Below are 20,158 nucleotides of genomic sequence, written 5' to 3' on the forward strand. Positions count from 1 at the left end.
GTTGGTAGCAGGATTCTCTGGAACTGCGGGACTTTTAACAGCAGCAACTTTGCTTTATTGCATTCCAGTTGAACAGAATTTGGCTGGAGATCAAAATGCCACATGGTCCCTCTTTATGCTTGGCTGACAACATCCATTCCCAGCTGGGTCTTTGTATGAGTGATGAATTAAGCTGTGTGGGAGATGTTGGCTGTACTGCATTTCTGGAAGCCAAGCTCTTCCATCGTTTTCCCTGTTATTCACAGATGAGTGCTGTTGAATTTTAGCAATTGGGTCAGTCGGGGAGGCAGAAAATGTACCTGGTATAGAGAATTCCCTTGCTGCCTCCCCTCAGACTGACGTAATGGGGGGCATTTTACTACTCAGTGGAGGTTCAATTACTTGTGGCTACGTCATGTTTGGATAGTAGTTCAAAGGCCGCAACTGGTAAAAACTACTTTCATCAACAGGTCAATGTAGCAATTAAAGCCTCCCATTCATTCCCATTTCAGCTTGATTCAAAAGAAGTCTCTTAATATCTTTGCTTCTTTAAGATTAGTGCAAATAAATTTAACAAAGGGTACAATACTCTGAAATACTTATCTAAAACGTTAATAAAGCCTTGTTTTATTCAAAAATGCTACTGTATGTGGAAGATTAAATGCTTAAAAACCATCCAACAATGCTTAACTTGGCTCCTAAAAAACTGACATTGCTGATAACATAGTGTACAAAGCTCACCTGGCTTACCTGAAACTTTTTATAAATATATTCTTTCTGATTCTAACATTTATGAGTGGCAAGCATCAGGCCTCAGGAAATTGTGTCATTAAGCTGGATACTCAGTTGCGTGGGAAAATGAATACTTCATTATATAAAGCTAAACTGAAGTAATTTGAAACTTATTTAAATTGCCCTTAGGTTTCTAAATAACTGATGAACTATTGGGATTTGACCTTTTTCACAAAGTCTGTTGTTTATGTGCTTTTACTCTGTTCAGCTTGATATCAAAAGTCATCTTTCATTGCTTTTTGAAATAGATGCTATTATTCTTTTTGATGGTTCCTTTCTAGGGACATTAGTCAACTACATGTGATTGATTTAGACGTTTTTGCTTGAATACAGTACAGCCCTTAGGTCATTCAGATGTAAGCATACTTGTATAAAAAGTTCAGAGCATAGGTGCCTCTCAGAAGCACTCAAACATCTGTTTCCTAGAAGATGATTGGTGTGCTAACAGTAGCGGAATAACTACTAATCACTAGAGCCTGTCTAGAGGTATGCCCTACATTCACATATGATAATCTCAACTATAATTTTGAGAATAGAATATTGTATTATAATTAGCTTTTCCATGCATTTCCACTTGGTGTAGCTAGAGAGGGATCACATGTGCTGGGGAACTTACGTTTTGTGTACACAGCTTTCTAAAATCGGGTATTTCCTAAGCTGTGATTCAGCTCTGCTATAGAGCAGTTATTTAGTTCAGTAAGGTATTTGCCTTTTTGAAATTCCCCATACAAACATTAATACTTTCAGTTGTGATTGTAAGGTGTTCTCATGAGCAGTTCTGGTCCTCTTCTGCATCTCTTGGTCGTCTTTTTACCCCCATCTGAAGAAATAAAGATTAAACAGAACAGGAAAAAATGCATAGAAGGGCAACACTGGATGATCAGAAACACTGAATGGCTCCTATACAAAAAGTATCTAAATAGTTTAGGACTCTTCAGGCTGGAAAGACTACTGAAGAGTGAGATCATGGCTGTCTATTAAAATCATGAATGTGACATGAAAGGAGATAAGTAGGAAACAGCTTTTGTGGAACTCCAAAATAAGCACACACAAGTATTTCTTCTATCTTCTGTTCACAGAGTTTCTTACCAGGTTGTGGTCCTAAAGATTTGCAGGGTTCAGAGAGCAGCTAGAGATATTAACAGAGGAAAAGTCCATCAGAGTCTTAGAGCACTGTAAAGCTGCTTGAATATGTTCATCTTTATGCTAGTTTAGTGCTCACTTTTTATACAAAACAGCTATTTTGGTTGGTTTTATATTTTTTAGAAATTAGAATCAAATAGATTATAAAACCTGTATTTTAAAGCCACTTACCCTTTTTTAAAAATTATCTATACTTGTTATTAACTTGAAGTATCCATATTTTTTCTCTCAGACATTGCCTTGGTGGACTCTAAGATGTGTGAATATTCACCAGCAGTTGTTAGAGGACAGATCACTTGAGCTACTTACTCTTGCCCAGACCTGTATAAAACAAGGTATGTTTCGAAATACTCAGTTTATTGGCCTACAGCATCAGTTGCAAGATATCATGGGGGAGGGAAATTTGTAGGCACAACTCCCGCAACATGATGCTCTTCAGATGCTTATGTAACTACAGAGAGTAGAGAGGGAACAGAATTCACTTAAATTGACATGGACTTTTATGGCATATGCTGTTTTCCAGACTCTAAGATGAAAATGGGAATATGTGATTGCAGACAAAGGCTTTGTTCCCCCGTGCTTAGCACTGTTAACTTACCACAAACTCTCTTGAAGCCATTCTGTACCGTTTTCATTCCTTATTTAACTGAGCTTATTTTGGTTTGAAAAGGGAACGTCATTGTTCTTCTGTATCTTCATTGGGGGGAGATAAACTTTTTTCCCTATTTTCTCTATCCTTACCTAAGTATTGAGATTTGTTACCCCTCTGCATTATATGTAGAGAAAATACATAACTTAGTTCTAATGTTGTCTTATATACATGCTGACATATACAAAGCATAATGTAGAAAGTTAAAATGTCGAATGTAATTATATTGCTTGGGATTTTTTTCTTTTTAAGAGGAACAAACTCTTATATAGACCATTAATATAATTTGCTACAGCAATGGATAAAGCTGGAAAAAGGAGGCAAGCTGTTAGGTACATTTGCCCCTAATAGTTAGCTAAAGATTCTTCATTTAACTTCACAAACCTAAAATTTCCAACCAATTACATGTAAGAAATTTTTTATTGCATTTAGAGCTGAGTTGTCGTGTATGTTTTATTTTGACAAAGGCAGCAATCTTAAATGCCAAAGTTTCAACTCTCCCCTCTCCTACCGCACCTTAATGGAGTTTTTTGGATCTGAACTGTATGTAGGTTCAGGCCGTTAAAATTATATGTAAAATATGAAGTGGGTTTTGGTCTTTGAAGAACGTCCAAATAGATGTTAGATGTAACATCTAGATGTAACAAAGATGTTAGTACAGTAATGAAATTGAGTAGAGGATTTTACTGGGTCATCTGCAGTGAAGAAGGAACTGACTTAATGCTCTTACTGGATACTAGACTGGAGTTGCAATTGTTGCAATTGACGCAAACTATAATTTTTGTGTTTCTTCAATACTTTATTAGAGAATTTTGAACTAACTTCTAGAGTTATCTTGCACAGCTATGGGAATCAAGATTAAATTCTACTTACTCTTTTAAACTTTTTATTTCTTGGAAAGTTGGAAGTGTTACTGATTTGATGGACATACTAGAAAGTAATTGACAGGTGTACTTCAAGCACATTGTGATAAATTTGTTGGTATATTAATTTATAGGCCAGGGACTGGGGTTAGGGGTTGGACTTTAACAGGTACAAAGAATGAAATCTAAGTTGCATTTTTAATTTGCAAATTAAATTATAGAAAATTGAGTTTTACTTAAAAAATGGGTGTTGGCAGTGTGGTGGGGTTAGTCTTACAAGTTTAGCCTGTTTAAATACTTGGACTGAAAATAAAAATACCTTAAAATGTGAATTCCAAGGTATGTTGTAAAAGCTAATCTCCCACCTACTTCTCATAGCCATTTTAAGAACAGAGGCGCATAGAGGTAATAACTCTTCCAGAGAGAGTTATTTTCCTTAGTTTGATGGTTAGGGGTAAGTTTTTTGAGACAAATTTGTTGTTGCTCAGTTTTAATGTAGTAAGGCTTGAATATTTGTGTGTTACGTTGTACAGCTCTTCCAGAATGTATATGTTCTAAATGTTTACCTAAAAATACTGTGGTGGATTGACCCTGGCTGGATGATAGGTGCCCACCAAGCCGCTCTATCACTCCCATTCACAGCTGGACAGGGGAGAGAAAGTATAATGCGAAGCTTGTGAGTCAAGATAAGGACAGTGAAAGATGAGTCAGTAATTAGAGTCATGGGCAAAACAGACTTGGGAAAAAATGAATTTATTACCAATCAAATCAGAGTAGGATAATGAGAAATAAAACCCAATATTAAAAAACACCTTCTTCCTGGGCTCAACTTCACTCCCGATTGTCTCTACCTCCTCTCCCTGAGCAGCACAGGGGGACAGGGAATGGGGATTGTGGTCAGTTCATCACATGTTGTCTCTGCCGCTCCTTCCTCCTCAGGGGGAGGACTCCTCACACTCTTCCCGTGCTCCAGTGTGGGCTCCCTCCCACGGGAGACAATCCTCCATGAACTTCTCCAACGTGAGTCCCTCCCACAGGCTGCAGTTCTTCACAAACTGCTCCAGCCTGGGTCCCCCAACGGGGCGCCGTCCTTCAGGAACAGGCTGCTCCAGCCTGGGTCCCCCATGGGATCACAAGTCCTGCCAGCAAACCTGCTCCAGCCTGGGCTCCTCTCTCCACAGGGTCATGGATCCTGCCAGGAGCCAGCTCCAGCATGGGCTGCCCATGGGGTCACAGTCTCCTTCGGGCATCCCCCTGCTCCAGCGTGGGGTCCTCCACAGGCTGCAGGTGGAGATCTGCTCCAGCGTGGAGCTCCACTCCAGCGTGGAGCTCCATGGGCTGCAGGGGGACAGCTGGCCTCACCATGGTCTTCACCAGGGGCTGCAGGGGAATCTCTGCTCCAGCACCAGGAGCACCTCCTGCCCTTCCTCCTCCACTGGCCTGGGTGTCTGCAGACTTGTTTCTCTCATGTATTCTCACTGTCTCTCCAGCTCCAGTTGCCGTTGCCTTTTTTTTTTACCACCTTAAATGTTATCCCAGAGGTGCTACCACCATTGATGATGGGCTTGGCCTTGACCAGCAGCGGGTCCGTTTTGGAGCCAGCTGGCATTGGCTCTGTGTAATACAAACCCAATACAAATATCTGTAAATTTTATATTATGAAATAAGTGGTGCTGGTGTGCCTCATTCAGATAAGGAGGGTTAATGACATATGCCTGCAATATTTTTTTTTTTTAAAAGCTTATAAACTGTAAATAGTCTTCTGTTCATTTTTAGGTAATTTTTTTGGTATTTTGAGTATATGTGTTCTGTAGACACACTGTGTCAAAGATACTTAGATGCCAGTGGTTTTGCAGTTCTATTCAAGTACTGCAATTCTTGTTTGACAGAATAGTTTTAGTATTTTAACTTTGGAGAATGCAGAGCACATGAAAATATTTTTGGGTTCTGTTACAGAGATAAAATCCATAATAGAGAAATTTGTAGCATATTTATGTAACTTATTTTTTTTCTTCTTGGAAATACTTAAAAACTTGGAACAAAGCTGAAAGAGAAGTAATCATAAAATTAGTTTATATTCATTGACTAGATGATACCAGGTAGAGATAAGTAGTTTGTGCAGCTCTCATCTGTGGAGAAGATGCTGCTGCATATGCGCAGGCACTAAACAAGTACTAAGATATCTGTTTTCAGTGACCTGTTTTGAGACTCCTCGATATGGTTTTCAGAGAAGATGGTGTAAAGTACACTTGAATCTGTAGTGAGTTTTTCCAGGCAGGTTTTGCTGCCTCTAACAGTTTATTTACTTTCTAATTAAAGCCATCTGGTATTTCAAACAAGTACCTTCATATTCCATAAAATAAATACTTAATAAACATTTCAAATAGTCTTTGATTAGGGCTCGAAAAACCCACTTGCTTATTCTGTATCAACTTGACTAGAAAACTGTCTTAATTACTAGAGAAAAAGACCTTCAAATTCAGGAGGAATTATCTTTTCTATTTAAAATGTGTTATGCTCAAGTATAAGGTCAAGGTCATCACCTGAACAGAAGACAGCTGCAGTGATTCCCTGCTGTTCTGAAGCAGCTGTTGTACAAAACCAACAGGGCTCAGCACAGTTTCCCATCCATTTGGCCTTGTGCCAAACATGATGAGATGTCTTAAGTTTGGGACATTGCTGCTTCTGTGCAGCTACGTCAGTAGTAATGATGTGAGGCTTTCCACAAAGGTCCTTGAAGTCTCGAATGCCTAAACTTACCAAGTTCTGTGATTAGCATTGTAAGTAAATGATAGATAGTAAATTAGATAGGGAGTAGTAAGACTGTTTCTTAGTGTGTTGCTTCAGTTCATTATAGCAGTATATATGGTTTTAGCACAAGTAATTTTATATTCAGATCATTGAAACTTGTTACCTATGGAAAAAATCAAGAAGTAACATATGGTTATAGACTATAAGTTGGTTTTTTTCTTTGTAATTGAATCAAAATCATTCAGTTGGAAAGCTGCATTTTTGTGCTGTTTCTACATGTATACCTGCACATTCAGTATCTTGTAAGCTTTGTTGCACTGACAGTGGCCCTTCAGGATTTAGTGGCTCAAAATACGCTAAAGAGTCAGTGTAAATCTGTTTGCATTTGTGTAAAACCCTCAGTGAATTTTTCAGTGCTTTTAATAACACCTCATAGAAAAAAAAAATTTATTTTTTCCTCATGTCCTTTGGGAAACCACCAGAATGGCATTGTATATGTATTTTGTTAGAAAGGCAGATGTTTTACGGTCCTATGGGCATTATTCTCTTTTTTTAAAAAGACAACGTGTTTAATGATAAATATGGACAAAAACATTAAAACCTCAGATCATTTCTTGATGAAGAGTATACATTACTCAGACGTGAGGTTAACATTCATCTGACTTTCTGAGTTTTGAAGTAATATGTTTGAAATAGGCTTTGTGTTAAAAGCGGTGGTTAAATTCCACAGACTTTGGTTTTAAATAGTTGTAGTCTCTTTAGAGGTTTGGGGTTTTTTTAAGGATTAAGTTGTAACCTGCTGCATTCTCTATCCGACGTTAACTGAAAACCATTGGAGCAATATTTTTAAATTACCCATTTGCTTTCATTAAACAAAATCACTAAATTCAGACTTTGAAAAAAGTTTAAGTTACCAGACAGGCTTTATCCATGCAAATTCTTACTTACTGAATTAAAAAAGAATGTTATAATACTTGTTTCTTTTCTAGCTGTGTAAAAATATATAGAAAGCTGCTAAGCCTGAACATTAATTGAAAGATTTTGAGGATTAACAAGTGCTCAAAAAAAAACCCAAAACCTAGGAGGTTTAGACAAAATCTGTTCAGGCTGGGATTGACTGCCAATGTCTAAATTCAAAAGTCATAGGAAAATGTTTAAAAAATCCTTCATAGTATTAGTTTTTTGTGTAGTAAGACTTTTTACTTATCTTTAAAGCATGTTTGAAAAACTAAGCATCCATTAAGTAACACAGCATCTATGTTAATCTTGGGTACCAGTCTTTTTAGGTACTGTGATGCCGTGAGCTTTGAAAGAATGCTATTATGTAAATATCTTTGGGCAAAATAAATAAAGCACAAAGCAAAAGAACACTTCCATTTAAGAATAATTCACATGAATAGATTTCAACTTAATAGTTTGTATTTTACTATGCAAGAATATTCTTTTGTCATTTACTGTATTTTGATAGGTAGAATTTAAATATATAAGGAATACAAATGCTTCTATGCTGGATTAAAAAATATCAAGTCTTCTTTCCTAAAGATTTCAGATTTACTTATGAAGTTATTTTCTCCTGTTCAGATGGAGAACATGACCATTATCAGTCAGCAAATCAGTAATTATAAAAACAAACAAAAAACCCCCACGCAAACAAATAAAAACAAAAAAGACACATGCAAAGAAGCAAATAAACAAACAAATAAAAACCCTGAAGAGTCCTAAGTTCCCATTCAGTGCTCAATCTGCTGGTGAAACTTTCTCATTTGAAGCCTGCTACTGAAGGAGGATATTACCTCAGTCCTGTAGTCTGAGTTCCTATGTTCTTTAGCAGGACCAAGACAGGGTTGTTTATGTCCTGCAAGAGTGATATACCCCAATTCAACTTTGCCTAAAATATAAGAGAAGATCAAACTTTTGTTTTTTCTAGTAGTATTACTTAGATATAAAACTTGAAAAATAGTGCTTTATGCACAGTGCATGTCTTCTATACACTGACTGTGGATTTTTAAATGTGTGGAGGTGTAAAGAACAACAGGTCTGCTTTAAGCATAACAAACTTTTTCTCCTGGTGTTTTACATGTTTTGTTTGGGTTTTTTAAATATCATTCTCCTGGACTGCGTCCTCATAGCTTTTTTTTTTTTTATTTGCAGTGACAGAAGCAGAAACTTTGTTCACGGGTGGTGAAAGCTGGCACTTAGCAATTCAGTTCTATCTTGAGTGCGCCTATACATTTTTGTATTACTATGAGTATAAAAAAGCTAAAGAGTGTTTCAATGCAGCTAAAGACATAACAAAACTGCAGATTACTCTGACAGGTAAGTTCCTAATCATCCCTAATATTGGTGTCTGAGCAGCTGTAGTATTACAAACCTTCCTTCCTGTGTTTCATGTAAAATTCTAGGTCTAGTTGTTGTGGGACTCATAAAACTAGTTGGTGTCATGATGAATAACTTCGGAGACATTTATAAAGAAGTCTGCAAGATGGTTTGCAGTCTTTCAACTTCTATGCCGCTAGCCTCGATCTACTCCATGTAAATAGCATTTAGAAGTCGCTTCCAGGACTGTTGTTATCACAGGAAATAAGTAGAAAAGTCAAATTCCTGATGAACAGAAATATCACGGATTCAATCGCTATGAAGACTTTGTCCTTTCTGAACCTATTCTTTGGAGTCAGGCAGATGAGATTGCTGCACTTGTAACTTAATTTAAAATTACATATATATATATGGGACTGTTTTGTCTAGCTGGTCCTGCTAGGTAATCAAAATGGCATAAAATGCACACATCTTCTGTGTGAGCACTTTTGATTGTGCCTGAGTAGAAATGCAAAAAACCTTTATATAGTTTTTTCTATAGGCTTATTAGTGGAAAGGACTAAGGATAAGGAACTGAAACTTGCAGTCTCCTTACTTACTACACCACTGTATATCACAAGGCTAGCTGTTCCTTTATATTTAGATTGGAGCTGCAGCTGCCTCTGCTTATATCCTGAGTCAGTTTAATATTTTCATTAAAAAAATAACGAACCAAAATGAAAACTCAAACAATTGTTGTGGAACTCTATGCTAATTTTTTTAAAGGTTTTTAAAGGTTTACTTTTGAAAAATCTCGTAATGAAAATCTTGTGCATAATGTTTTTGCATAGCTATAAATTGATTATATTCAATGGTATCTGCTTAAAACATAAGAATAATTTCCATATATTTGTTCAGAGGCATTCCATGCATTTCAACTGATCCTTACCCTTTTTTCCTATGTGCAACAACATGTACTGTGATGTGTTCCATGTGTGGCATGTACTGCAAACTTGCTATTATGAGGTAGTTCTGTTTAAAATTAACCTATATTTTTCTTGTTTTTTATTAAAAGCATCAGTGCCTGTGATGATACTCAAGCTATAAAAATTTTATTAACTAAGAAGTAGTAAAATCAAAGTGGCAGGTATATAGTCAGTATATACAGTATATATCAGTATATTCACTGATATTCCTCAACTTACAGCTACATGTTGGATTTTTTTTTTTCCCATTTAAAGGAGATCTTTAGATTTTGGATTAATAATTTCCTGAAATGTAGCCTAGGAAAAAAACTCTTGTTTGGAGGAGGGGAGAAAGAGTTTGGATGCGGTAGAATTATTTGTATTTTTGATTACTTTACCAAGAGGTTATACTAGTCCCAGAGAGAGATCGTGGTGATATGGTCTCTTGGAAAAAATGTTGTGAAATTCCTAGAAGTTCTGTGGTTTATCTCCATAAATCTATGAGATTAAGTATGAAGGATGTCTAACCTGAAGGCAAATGAACTGAACTGAACATGTGGGAATTGTTGGCATTCTAGATAAATTCATTTGACATGCATGTTTTGGCTAAATGAAAGGAATGTTACATCATCAAAAAAGACTTTGCTTTAATGTAAAAATTCAACCTCTAGCAAAGACATTTTAAAGACCTTTGGAAGGAATTTCCTTTTTAGGAAAGGATTTTAAGATGTTTTTATTCTTTAACGGTTGTACTCCCTAGTAGTTGAACATTTTATTACGTCATGGAAATATATTCTGTTCTTAGAGAGAATTTAGAACGAATATTTTCCGAAATTATTTTTAAAATGTGTGAATAAATCATACTTGTTTTGACTTGTGTACTTTCTCAAGTCCCATTAATCCAGGTCTGTGCTATATTCATAATTTATTAAAAAGCATCCTTATGTCCCTCACAATGAGTCACAACCATCAATAACTCCACAAAACATTTTCCAATAAGAGCAGATTGTGGTCCTTCTTGCATATAAATTTACTAAAATGAAGGGTGGTAATCCAAAATAAATTTAAGATCAGATCTGGAGGATTAATAATGCTGAACTCTGAGGTCTGCATATTGTCTGCTTGTTGTTTTCATGCCTAGTAGTGCCTCCCTGGGAACTTTTAATATGGAACAGAAAGTAAAGTCTCTGTGTAGATTCTCTCTTTTGTGAGGATATGTGGTGGTATAAAGCAAGCAAATTTTTCCCCCAGCTTAAACAGACGTGATATATATTTTCCAAATAAAAATGATTGTTTTGTCCCTGTAATAGTAAAGAATTCTTTGCTTAAAAAAATGGGGTGGAGGGGTGTGTGCATCTCAGAGCATAAACAAATCACAGTTTCTGGGTGGTAGCAAGTAACTTCATTGGTAACCAGCATAACTGTGCAAGTGTTTTGTTCAGCTCTTTAAGCAGTAAGACATAATAGGAAGTGAATTAGAGCATAATGATTATTAAGGATTATTAAAATTGGGAATTGAGTGTACCATGTAAAATTAGTATGAATCATTACCCAGCACTTCTGTCTGTGTGTGTTTCTATTCTCTGCAGTGTGCCTTGCAATTTTAAGGTGACATTTTTAGAACCTTTTTCATTTCTTCATGAATCCTTAACACAGGGCTTTCCCATTAAAAGGGGTGATTGGCAGAAAAGGAGAAATCAGTTTAACTTCTGGCTTCCCTACTGCTCTCTTTCCATCTCTAGGAAGAAAAGGAGATGACCGTTATTTCTGTGCTAGTACCAGGTGATTCTCTGACAATGGCCTCATCCTCAGGCTTTTGTCACATGAGCAGTCAATCATCTTTACCTCAAAGTTTTTACGTCCTGCAAAATTTTCAAAACTATAATGAGACTAAGAACTTTACTTGATCTGAATTCGTTCTGAAAAAGTAACAGTGGATCAACATTCAGTCTTCTGTTTCTGTTATTTGACTTTCACAGTTCAAGTTATCTGAGCATTGTAACATAAGTAATAATAAGCAAGCAAACCTCCAAATTTTATAGAGTAATTTTTAGCTCTGTTTTGGCTCTGGTTAGGATTCTGTTATTTTAAATTCCTGTCCTGTAATTGTTCTGTGAGTTCTTTGATTTCAACTTGCAAACAGGTTGCTAACAGAAGAACAACAGACATATTTTACTTTTCAGTTTGCTATAAATGTCAATTGTCACCCTAAAAACTAGTAAAAGTTGTCTAAGGGCTCAATAAAGAACTGAAGAAACAACACTGAGAGCAATTTCACATTGTGCATTCCGAATATTGATTAATTCAGTAGACAGCCTTCACTGGTTTGCTGTTTCACTCTCTCCCATGCTACTTTTACAGTATCTTATGTGCTGTACTATGGTAACATCATGTCTGTGATCCTTCTTCATAGACCTAAGTCTTCAAACGAAGATTTGAAATATTTAAAATGATGGCCTGTAAGATGATACGGGATTTTCATTTGCCTAAATGTCTCCATGTTTTCATTAACTTTTAGCAGGCAAATCAAACAATTGTTCGTGGTTTATTGCTAGGGAATAAGTAAGGAAGTGATGAAACTTGATGATTATGAGTTTTCAAGAGACAATATGGTGGTTTCTGGGGAATTTACCTAAAAGTGGCTTTGCAAGACCTACCTAACTGTGTTTGTATATTTGTAATATGTATTTCTTTGTATGTCACAGTTAGCAGTGAGAACATATGTAGTTCACTGCAAAGAGATCAAGCAGAGTTAAACCACTGCTAAATTTCATTGGTTAATTCTCAATGTGTTTCTCGTTTTGTGTTTTTTTTTGTTTGGTTGGGGTTGTTTTTTACATTTTTTGTGAGCAACTTTCTGGTATATGATGCAATTACTGGGTTTTAGTGTTCATTGATACTTATATTAATTTTCTGTAGGTGCTTTGGGGAAGAGAACACGGTTTCAGGAAAAATATGTTGCACAGCTTATTTTGGATGTGCAAAGAACAAATGAATTCCTTCTTCCTCATAGTGAACTAAGTCCAGCTCCAACACCTCTAGAAAACTTAACAATGGTATGTATTTGAGAAGAATTCCTTTAACTTCTTAAAATTAAAATGTTCTGAAGCTTCTCTTTGGTGTCTGCAAGGAAAAAGTGTGTGGTGCCTAGGAGAAACTTACTCATGATTTCTGAAAGTTTTTTTAAAAGGTGTGGGGCAGTCATTTGCTTAATATTAAAGAACATGGGGTAAAACAACATATGACTGTCTGCAAGACAGATGTAGCTACTCAACTAAAAGCATGTTTGCAAATGTGATCTTCTACACTTTATGTATTAATTTCTTGTGACTAAGAATGATGGAGTTAGGAAAACGGACAAGAGACAGATTTTCAAAATAACCTGCAAGGCATCATAAAAACACACATATTCCTAAGGACTCAGAGACATGCTTAGTACAAGTGCGAAGATAGGAAATTGGTCTAGGTATTCCTACTGGCATGAATTATGTGACTTGGCCCTACTGATCTTAAAGGTGTACATGATGACTTCAATTCTAAATTGCTCAATAACCACTAAATTGTTTTGGGATGGCATTTTTTCCTTATGAGAAGTTCTGGTCAAGATTTTAACTTATTTGAACTTGCTAAAGAAGCCAGAGATAAGTGGAGGCATTATGGTCCAAGATTTATTCTTCGGGTTGGAGAGCCTTTCAAAAAAAAAGTTATGCCTTGATAGACTTCTAGGTCAAGCAGGGATCTTAAGCAAAAGAATTTGACAATACTTCTCTATTTCTAAAATGAATGCACAAATATCTTAGGAGACTATCCTAGCTTTTTTGCTTGTCCATTAGTATGTCCTTAAGTGTTGTATTCAATTTGATGAAAAGAGATTGACTGCATATATGTCACAATTTGTGCTTAAGATAGAACTATGTATAGCAACTCATTTAAGGATAGTGAGAGCTCAGGGGAGGCCACTTGGTGAATGCCGGACTTAGTTGCAGACTTTAAGATCAACTTACCTAGAACTAAATGATATGATGTGGTGTTCTCAGAGGGTCCCTAACTGGGATATTGTCTGACTTTTTTCCAGTTATTCACAATTTTCTGAAGAATTTGCCTTTGTAGTCTATATATGATAAGGACTTTAATTTGGAATAAAATAATGACAGTTTCAATAAAAATGGCAATGCTTTTTTAGGCTGTAGGTATAAGCTGGAATGAAATATATTATCCTTACTAACAACATACTGTGTTTGTATGTCCTTTTAGTGAACAGACCTAAAGCCACTGCGATAAGTTTAGCAGAGAGTTTGAGAAAGATATTTCTGGCATATTTGGAACCTTTAAAAATTGTTCATGATAGTGTTATTCACATTTTCCTACGAAAATTTTACTGAATGTATCTTGAAAATAATGCTAGAGAAAGTAAGCATGTCTACTCTTTCTGAAAAGTAAAAATGTGATGCTGGAAAGGACTTGAGAGGTTTTGGCTACAGGGAGTGAGTTGAGTTTTGTGCGAGTCTGAGCGACAGTGTCATACAATTCTGTCATAAGTTATTCGGGCTGCCTATTAAGTCAAGTTAGGCTTTCTGTTCCCACAGTCTACTTCTGGACAAAAAAAAAAAAACAAACACCAAAAACACCACCACAACAACAAAAAACCCAAACAGAACCTTTATTTCTGCATTTCACGTGTGTCAGAAATTCTAGAAAATAGTATTAGTAAAACCATGTGCTGCTTTGAGGAAAAACCTGAGGTATTTCAAGTTCAGACATTTTATTAATATCATGTGTGAGTGTCCTGTAACAGGTATTAGACCAGTCTTGACTAGGTGGACTCCCAAAATCATGTGTGTGTTGAATTACCACTTAAAGGTTTTGGGTGTTTATCCCTTTTTCTAACATGTCTTGATTGATAATGTAGTATCAAAATACAGCTTCATGTAATTTGTCAGTGTTTAACAGTGAGTCCTAGTGTTTCTTTTACCAGATCTGGTCTCAAATTTGTCAACCTAGAGTGTATTTTGAAGTTCTTTTAGCTAAAATTGGAGTTAATGTTATTCTCTATCTGCCAAAAACTACCAACAACATCATTGCATCCCTGTCTAAGTTTAGGCCAGATGCTTGATGTACCTTGTATACTTTTAAAAGGATGTTCATGGAAAATGCATAGAAGCTAGGTCTTGAAAGGTGCTGAGAATCTCCACAGAATTAACATATGCATATGGAAAGCTAAAAGGACTGTGACCATGCTGTAAAATTATTACAGGGAAATTTTCTTCCCCTCTCCAGTGTTCTTATTTCACATCTGCCATTTGTAGATAAAGGAAAATAGTCTATTTGTCTAAAGATAGGAATTGACCTGCATGAGTGGAAAAATTCCTAAAAGAATTATAAACCCTGCCAATATGTATAAAGGCCAAGTTGAGACTGGTCACACCTCATTTTCATCTCCTGTTTTGGAGTGCTTTTTTTCTATGGTCTTAAAGTTCTTCCCCTGTTATCAGTCAGTAAGATGACTGAACAAGTTATTTGGATGGCTGGACGGCCGAGCTCAGAGAGTTGTGGTGAATGGAGTTAAATCCAGCTGTCGGCTGGTCACAAGCGGTGTTCCCCAGGGCTTGGTTTTGGGGCCAGTCTTGTTCAGTATCTTTATCGATGATCTGGATGAGGGGATCAAGTGCTCCCTCAGTAAGTTTGCAGATGACACCAAGCTGGGTGGGAGTGTTGATCTGCTGGAGGGTAGGAAGGGTCTGCAGAGGGATCTGGACAGGCTGGATCAATGGGCAGAGGTCAACTGTATAAGGTTTAACAAGGCCAAGAGCCAGGTCCTGCACTTCGGCCACGACAACCCCATGCAACGCTACAGGCTTGGGGAGGAGTGGCTGGAGAGCTGCCTGGCAGAAAAAGACCTGGGGGTGCTGGTCAACAGTCAGCTGAACATGAGCCGGCAGTGTTCCCAGGTGGTCAAGAAGGCCAACAGCGTCCTGGCCTGTATCAGAAAGAGTGACCAGCAGGCATAGGGAAGTGACCGTGCCCCTGGACTTGGCACTAGCGAAGCCATGCCCTGAATCCTGTGTTCAGTTTTGGGCCCCTCACTACGAGAAGGACATTGAGGTGCTGGAGTGTGTCCAGAGAAGGGCAATGAAACTGGTGAGGGGTCTGGAGCACAAGTCTTATGTGGAGCAGCTGAGGGAACTGGGGTTGTTTAGTCTGGAGAAGAGGAGGCTGAGGGGAGACCTTATCGCTCTCTACAGCTACCTGAAAGGGGGTTGTGGCGACGAGGGTTTTGGTCTCTCCTCCCAAGTAACTCACGATAGAATGAGAGGAAATGGCCTCAGGTTGTGCCAGGGGAGGTTTAGATTGGATATTAGGAAAAATTTCTTCACTGAGAGAGTGGTCAAGCATTGGAACAGGCTGCCCATGGAGGTGGTGGAGTCACCATCCCTGGAAGTGTTCAAAAAACATGTAGACGTGGCACTTCAGGACATGGTTTAGTGGGCATGGTGGTGTTGGGTTGATGGTTGGACAGTTGCAACTATTCTGATCTATTTTTAAAATATTTTTTCTCCCTCAACAGAATTATGATCTAAATGATGATACAGTACTTAATGAGATAAAATTAGCAGATGCTGATCAGTACCAGGTGCCTGATTTGTGTGCAGAAGAGCTTGCTGTAATCCTTGGAATATGGTACGTTGGTTTACAGTTACTTAAAATACTGCATGAATCATTGTGATAATGAAGTAACAAAGTGGTGGATTGATGGGACTTTTTTTCCTTCCTTATCATATAGTCTGGCTAAAATGCTAAAAGATTCACATTATAAGTAGATAGCATTTTCAGTTATCTCAGAGTGAACATTATGTCCAGTTCAGAATTTCAGCGTTTCGTTAATTGCTGTATTGTCATCTTATCCTGGAAGAGCTGCTTGTTCTTTGTGCCTCAGTTTGATTGCAGTTGGCCTTAGCTACCATATGGTGATGACACTTTTTGGTAAATTTTGAAAACATATTTCAGAGTCTGCCGTGGTCAGCTTCCTGTGAGTATTGACCATGTCTTTCAAGCAAAACACTCCCCTGCTATCCAGTGCAACGGGAATACTTGTATAAATTCAGAGTGTCCGTTGCTTGTTACAGGCTATAGTACAAAGTCCCTGTGGTTTTGCCGCTAGTTTTTTTTTTTCTCCTCCTGGCTTTCAGAAACTCTATGCTACACAGGTTTTGGAAATGGCACAGAAGAGCAAAAAGCAGGTTGAGATTTGAGGATAATAAGCTGGCTGCTGATTAATATCCTTGTTTTCTAGTAGAGAAGTACTTTTTCTGTGATGTCATCAGCTAAATGACCATTACGTCACACAATTTTGTGTGTGATTTGTTTCAGAAATATTAGTCTGTCGAAGTAAAAATTGTGACTTTGATACAGTATTCATCATTCACACCTCTCAAAGCACTTTTCTGATCTGTGAGTTGCAAAATGATGGAATCTGCAGTACTGCTGAAATATCTTGCCCAAGCCAGAAGGAGGCCAGGAGCCTAACAATGAGTGAATCCTAGTTCCCAAGTCTCAGACCGGTGTTTTCTCTGCAGAGGCACATAGATGTTATCCAGCAATAACAGGACAGCAAAAAGCTAGTGAGACAATTCAATGGCATAAGCTATTTGGCAGTAGTTGCTTTGTGGTGTGGGGCTTTTCTTGTTTTGTAACACACGTTACAATGTTTCTCTGCCCTCTCTCCCCACTCACCAAAGTTTTCAACTATTTTTCCCCTTCTTGTCCCATGAAGTGCAGTGGAAGTCATTAGTGGAGAGAAAATTGTTTTCTTTCATATGCCAGTTTCTCAGACTGGAGCATTTTGAAGGGCCAGATGCTTGCTTGGCTATATAGTTGAAGTCAAATGTGAAAGTTGCCTGTCTGTGGTTTCAGCTATGCCCTTTAACCATTCAGCCCATCCATTGTGATCAGGAATTTGAGTGGAGTCTGTACCATGGCTTCATTTTTTTCTTTATTCTCCAAGTCTTAAACTTGTTTTCTTTTCAAGGCCACATCTAGATCCAGTTTGAGGACAAAGGAGTGGAGTGAACAGTGGGTGGACATATATTTTTGGCCCACTCACTTTTAGTCTTTCACACTGACTCACGTCAAGGCACAGCCTTCCCCTTCCTGAGAAGCATTTTCATGCACACTTCATTTTTTAACACAATATTGTCTTATATTTAGATTATATCATCCCTCCTGCCTCCACCCTTCCGAAGGAAATGTTAATTTGCCTATTGGTCTTTCTCTTAGAAGTCTCTCTCTCTAAAAGTAGAATTTGAATTTTACATGGACTGGCTGCACAGTAGGCTTCTTGATCATAGTATGTCACTTTGAAAGCACCACTGTCATGCTCTGAATAGTGGCTAGAAACCATCTTTACTGCCAGCTGTGTGTGTACGTTATAATCCAAGTGGTATGCGAGTTTGGCAGGGCTCAAGGCAAGAAGCTCATTTAAGAAACTAAAAACAACCGCCAAAAAAGAATTTCACTGTCGCTTCCCCATAAGAATGGTAAATGCCATTCAATGGGTGGGATAATGTTAAGTGACTGAAATAGTTTCAGTCATAGTCAGAGACAAGGTTTCATGTCCAGCCATGTTGCAGAAATGTTAGTAGAATGCCAGCTTTGAGAACTGTTCTTCTGAGGGCATTTATGATACAATCCTTATGACTAATGGAGTTTAGCCGTTAGCTGGCCGTACCCTTGGTGTCTATACCAGCTATTGGCATATCAATTTACAAGGAAGCATATACATACTGAAGCATTTAATGTTGGCTTTTAAGCAAAACATACTTCTCAAACCTTAGACATAGCAAATTCCTTGCTTGTCTTTCATGCTTGAGGACTTCAGTTCTGTAAACACCTCATTTCATAATTAGTAAGTGGGCTTTAGAATTCCTTTAAGTTTCCAAAGCAGTTCTAACTAGGCTTTTTTTTATGTCTTGCACCACTTTAATAGTATCTGTTGTTGACTGCCGTTGTCAGTAGTGGATGTTTTTTCTAACACAAACTTTTAGAGGCTGACCTGGTTTGTTGAAGAAGCAGCCTGCAGGTAAAGACAAAGACTAAATGTGAGCAAATTTTTTCCTATACATTTCACGTTGCTTGTTAATATTTGTTAGTATAGCAAATGTCACAGAAATGCCCCTTAATTCAGCTGAGATTTTTGTAGCTAAGTAATGTTAACTCAAAATCGGAAACATGCTGAAATGTTTGTGAATAGCAGAAAAAAATGAAAATTGTTGCAACTTTCAGAAAACACTTAATTACAATTACATAGAATGCTGTGGAATTACCTGAATACACATGATGTTTCCTGCTGTGAAGTAAGTTTCATTTCAAGTAGGTTACAAGGATCAAATGGCTAAACAAAGTACTAGTACAGTATCAGTACAACTATTTTCATCTCCTCCTCCCCAATAACATTTTAAGAGGATTTAAAATATTTTTGAAGTGTTAAAATATCTCATAGCAGCTGTCTTTAAAAAAACCCAAGCAATATCTCATGCAGTATGCTTAAGCCAGCTTGTAAATAACATGATGTTATTGTAAATAACATCATATCCAGATTTTGTAGTATCTGTACAGGAAGAAAGTGTCTAGTGGTGTCTTCAGATCATCTCACTGCAGGAATAATGCAGTCTAAAGGAAATAGTAACTCCTAGGAGTGCAGAAGCATCAACTGGCTAGGACTTTTTTGATATTTTATATGAAAATAACTAGTCATGATGGTATAAAATTTATTTTATAGTCAAGCCTTAAGACTTGGCCAAAACTTTGTATAGAGCCTCGAACCAAACTTTCAGAGGCTGATGGAAAAAGATATTAAAGTTCTGATTTCAAAAGAAAATAAAAATATAAAAAAAAGAATGGGCCAATGTATTATTTAAATAATGTGTTAATATAGGATAGATGCCAAAATGCTGTGAAACTGAGAAGGGGGTATTCAACTGTCACATACAAATAGCCCAAATTAGATTGCAGTTAGAATAGACAACAGCAACTGTGTGTCAACAGCTTGGGAAGAAAATCCCTTCTCATGACTTGGTTCACCATTTTTTAACAGGGAAAGCTTTTAGAAATTAGCTATATAAAATTCTAAGAAAGCAAAGAGAAATGTCCAGTTGCTGGTTATTTCTTAATCTTTTGCTCTCTCTCAAGGATCAAATCAGGTTGAAACAGTGTGTTATATTGGAGGTACCTCAGCCAAAGACTATGTACCAGCCGTCAGCTGGTAAGGAAAGCATCAGGAAACCTAACTTTTATTATACAGTAATCCATTGGATAATAATAATATATTACACAGTTTATACAGTGAGCTGTAGAAGCATACTTTAAACAGCTGCATAAGCACTAAATAGCATTAGGACTAAAGGATTTTTAACAGAATTACCAAGTATGAGCTTTGGAATCAGTTGAGTAGTTAAAAAAAAAAAAAAATCTCAATATACGTATTGGTAATGGAAACATTATGGGGAAACTTGGGTAGGTGAAACAGGAAAACATTTAGCTGCTAGACATTTGAGAGTCTAATCTTAACTGACTGGCTGTTTCTCTAGTCAGTGGAGAAATCAGCACCAGCAGAGTGCGATTTATTTCACTTCAGGCACTTATTTTACAGTGGATTGAATTACTCCCTACATTTATCTGTATTTCTGCATTGACTCTGAAGAAAGCATAGACAGTTAGCTAAATTT

The 20,158-nt window shown here is 37.2% G+C and overlaps 1 protein-coding gene across 1 annotated transcript in view; it reads left to right on the forward strand.

The window, feature by feature from the left end:
* The window catches only part of TTC27 (tetratricopeptide repeat domain 27), a gene marked incomplete at both ends in the record, with an annotated part of 167,242 nt that overhangs the window by 51,771 nt on the left and 95,313 nt on the right, over window positions 1–20,158 (forward strand). The window contains 4 exons of the mRNA XM_081998456.1: window positions 2,147–2,249; window positions 8,329–8,493; window positions 12,357–12,493; window positions 16,003–16,115. Coding sequence (XP_081854582.1) covers window positions 2,147–2,249; window positions 8,329–8,493; window positions 12,357–12,493; window positions 16,003–16,115 — 518 coding nt within the window. The remainder of the gene's footprint in view (window positions 1–2,146; window positions 2,250–8,328; window positions 8,494–12,356; window positions 12,494–16,002; window positions 16,116–20,158) is intronic.

Source organism: Phaethon aethereus (genome assembly GCF_964289735.1).
Source record: "Phaethon aethereus genome assembly, chromosome: 3".
Classification (NCBI taxonomy): Eukaryota; Metazoa; Chordata; class Aves; order Phaethontiformes; family Phaethontidae; genus Phaethon; species Phaethon aethereus.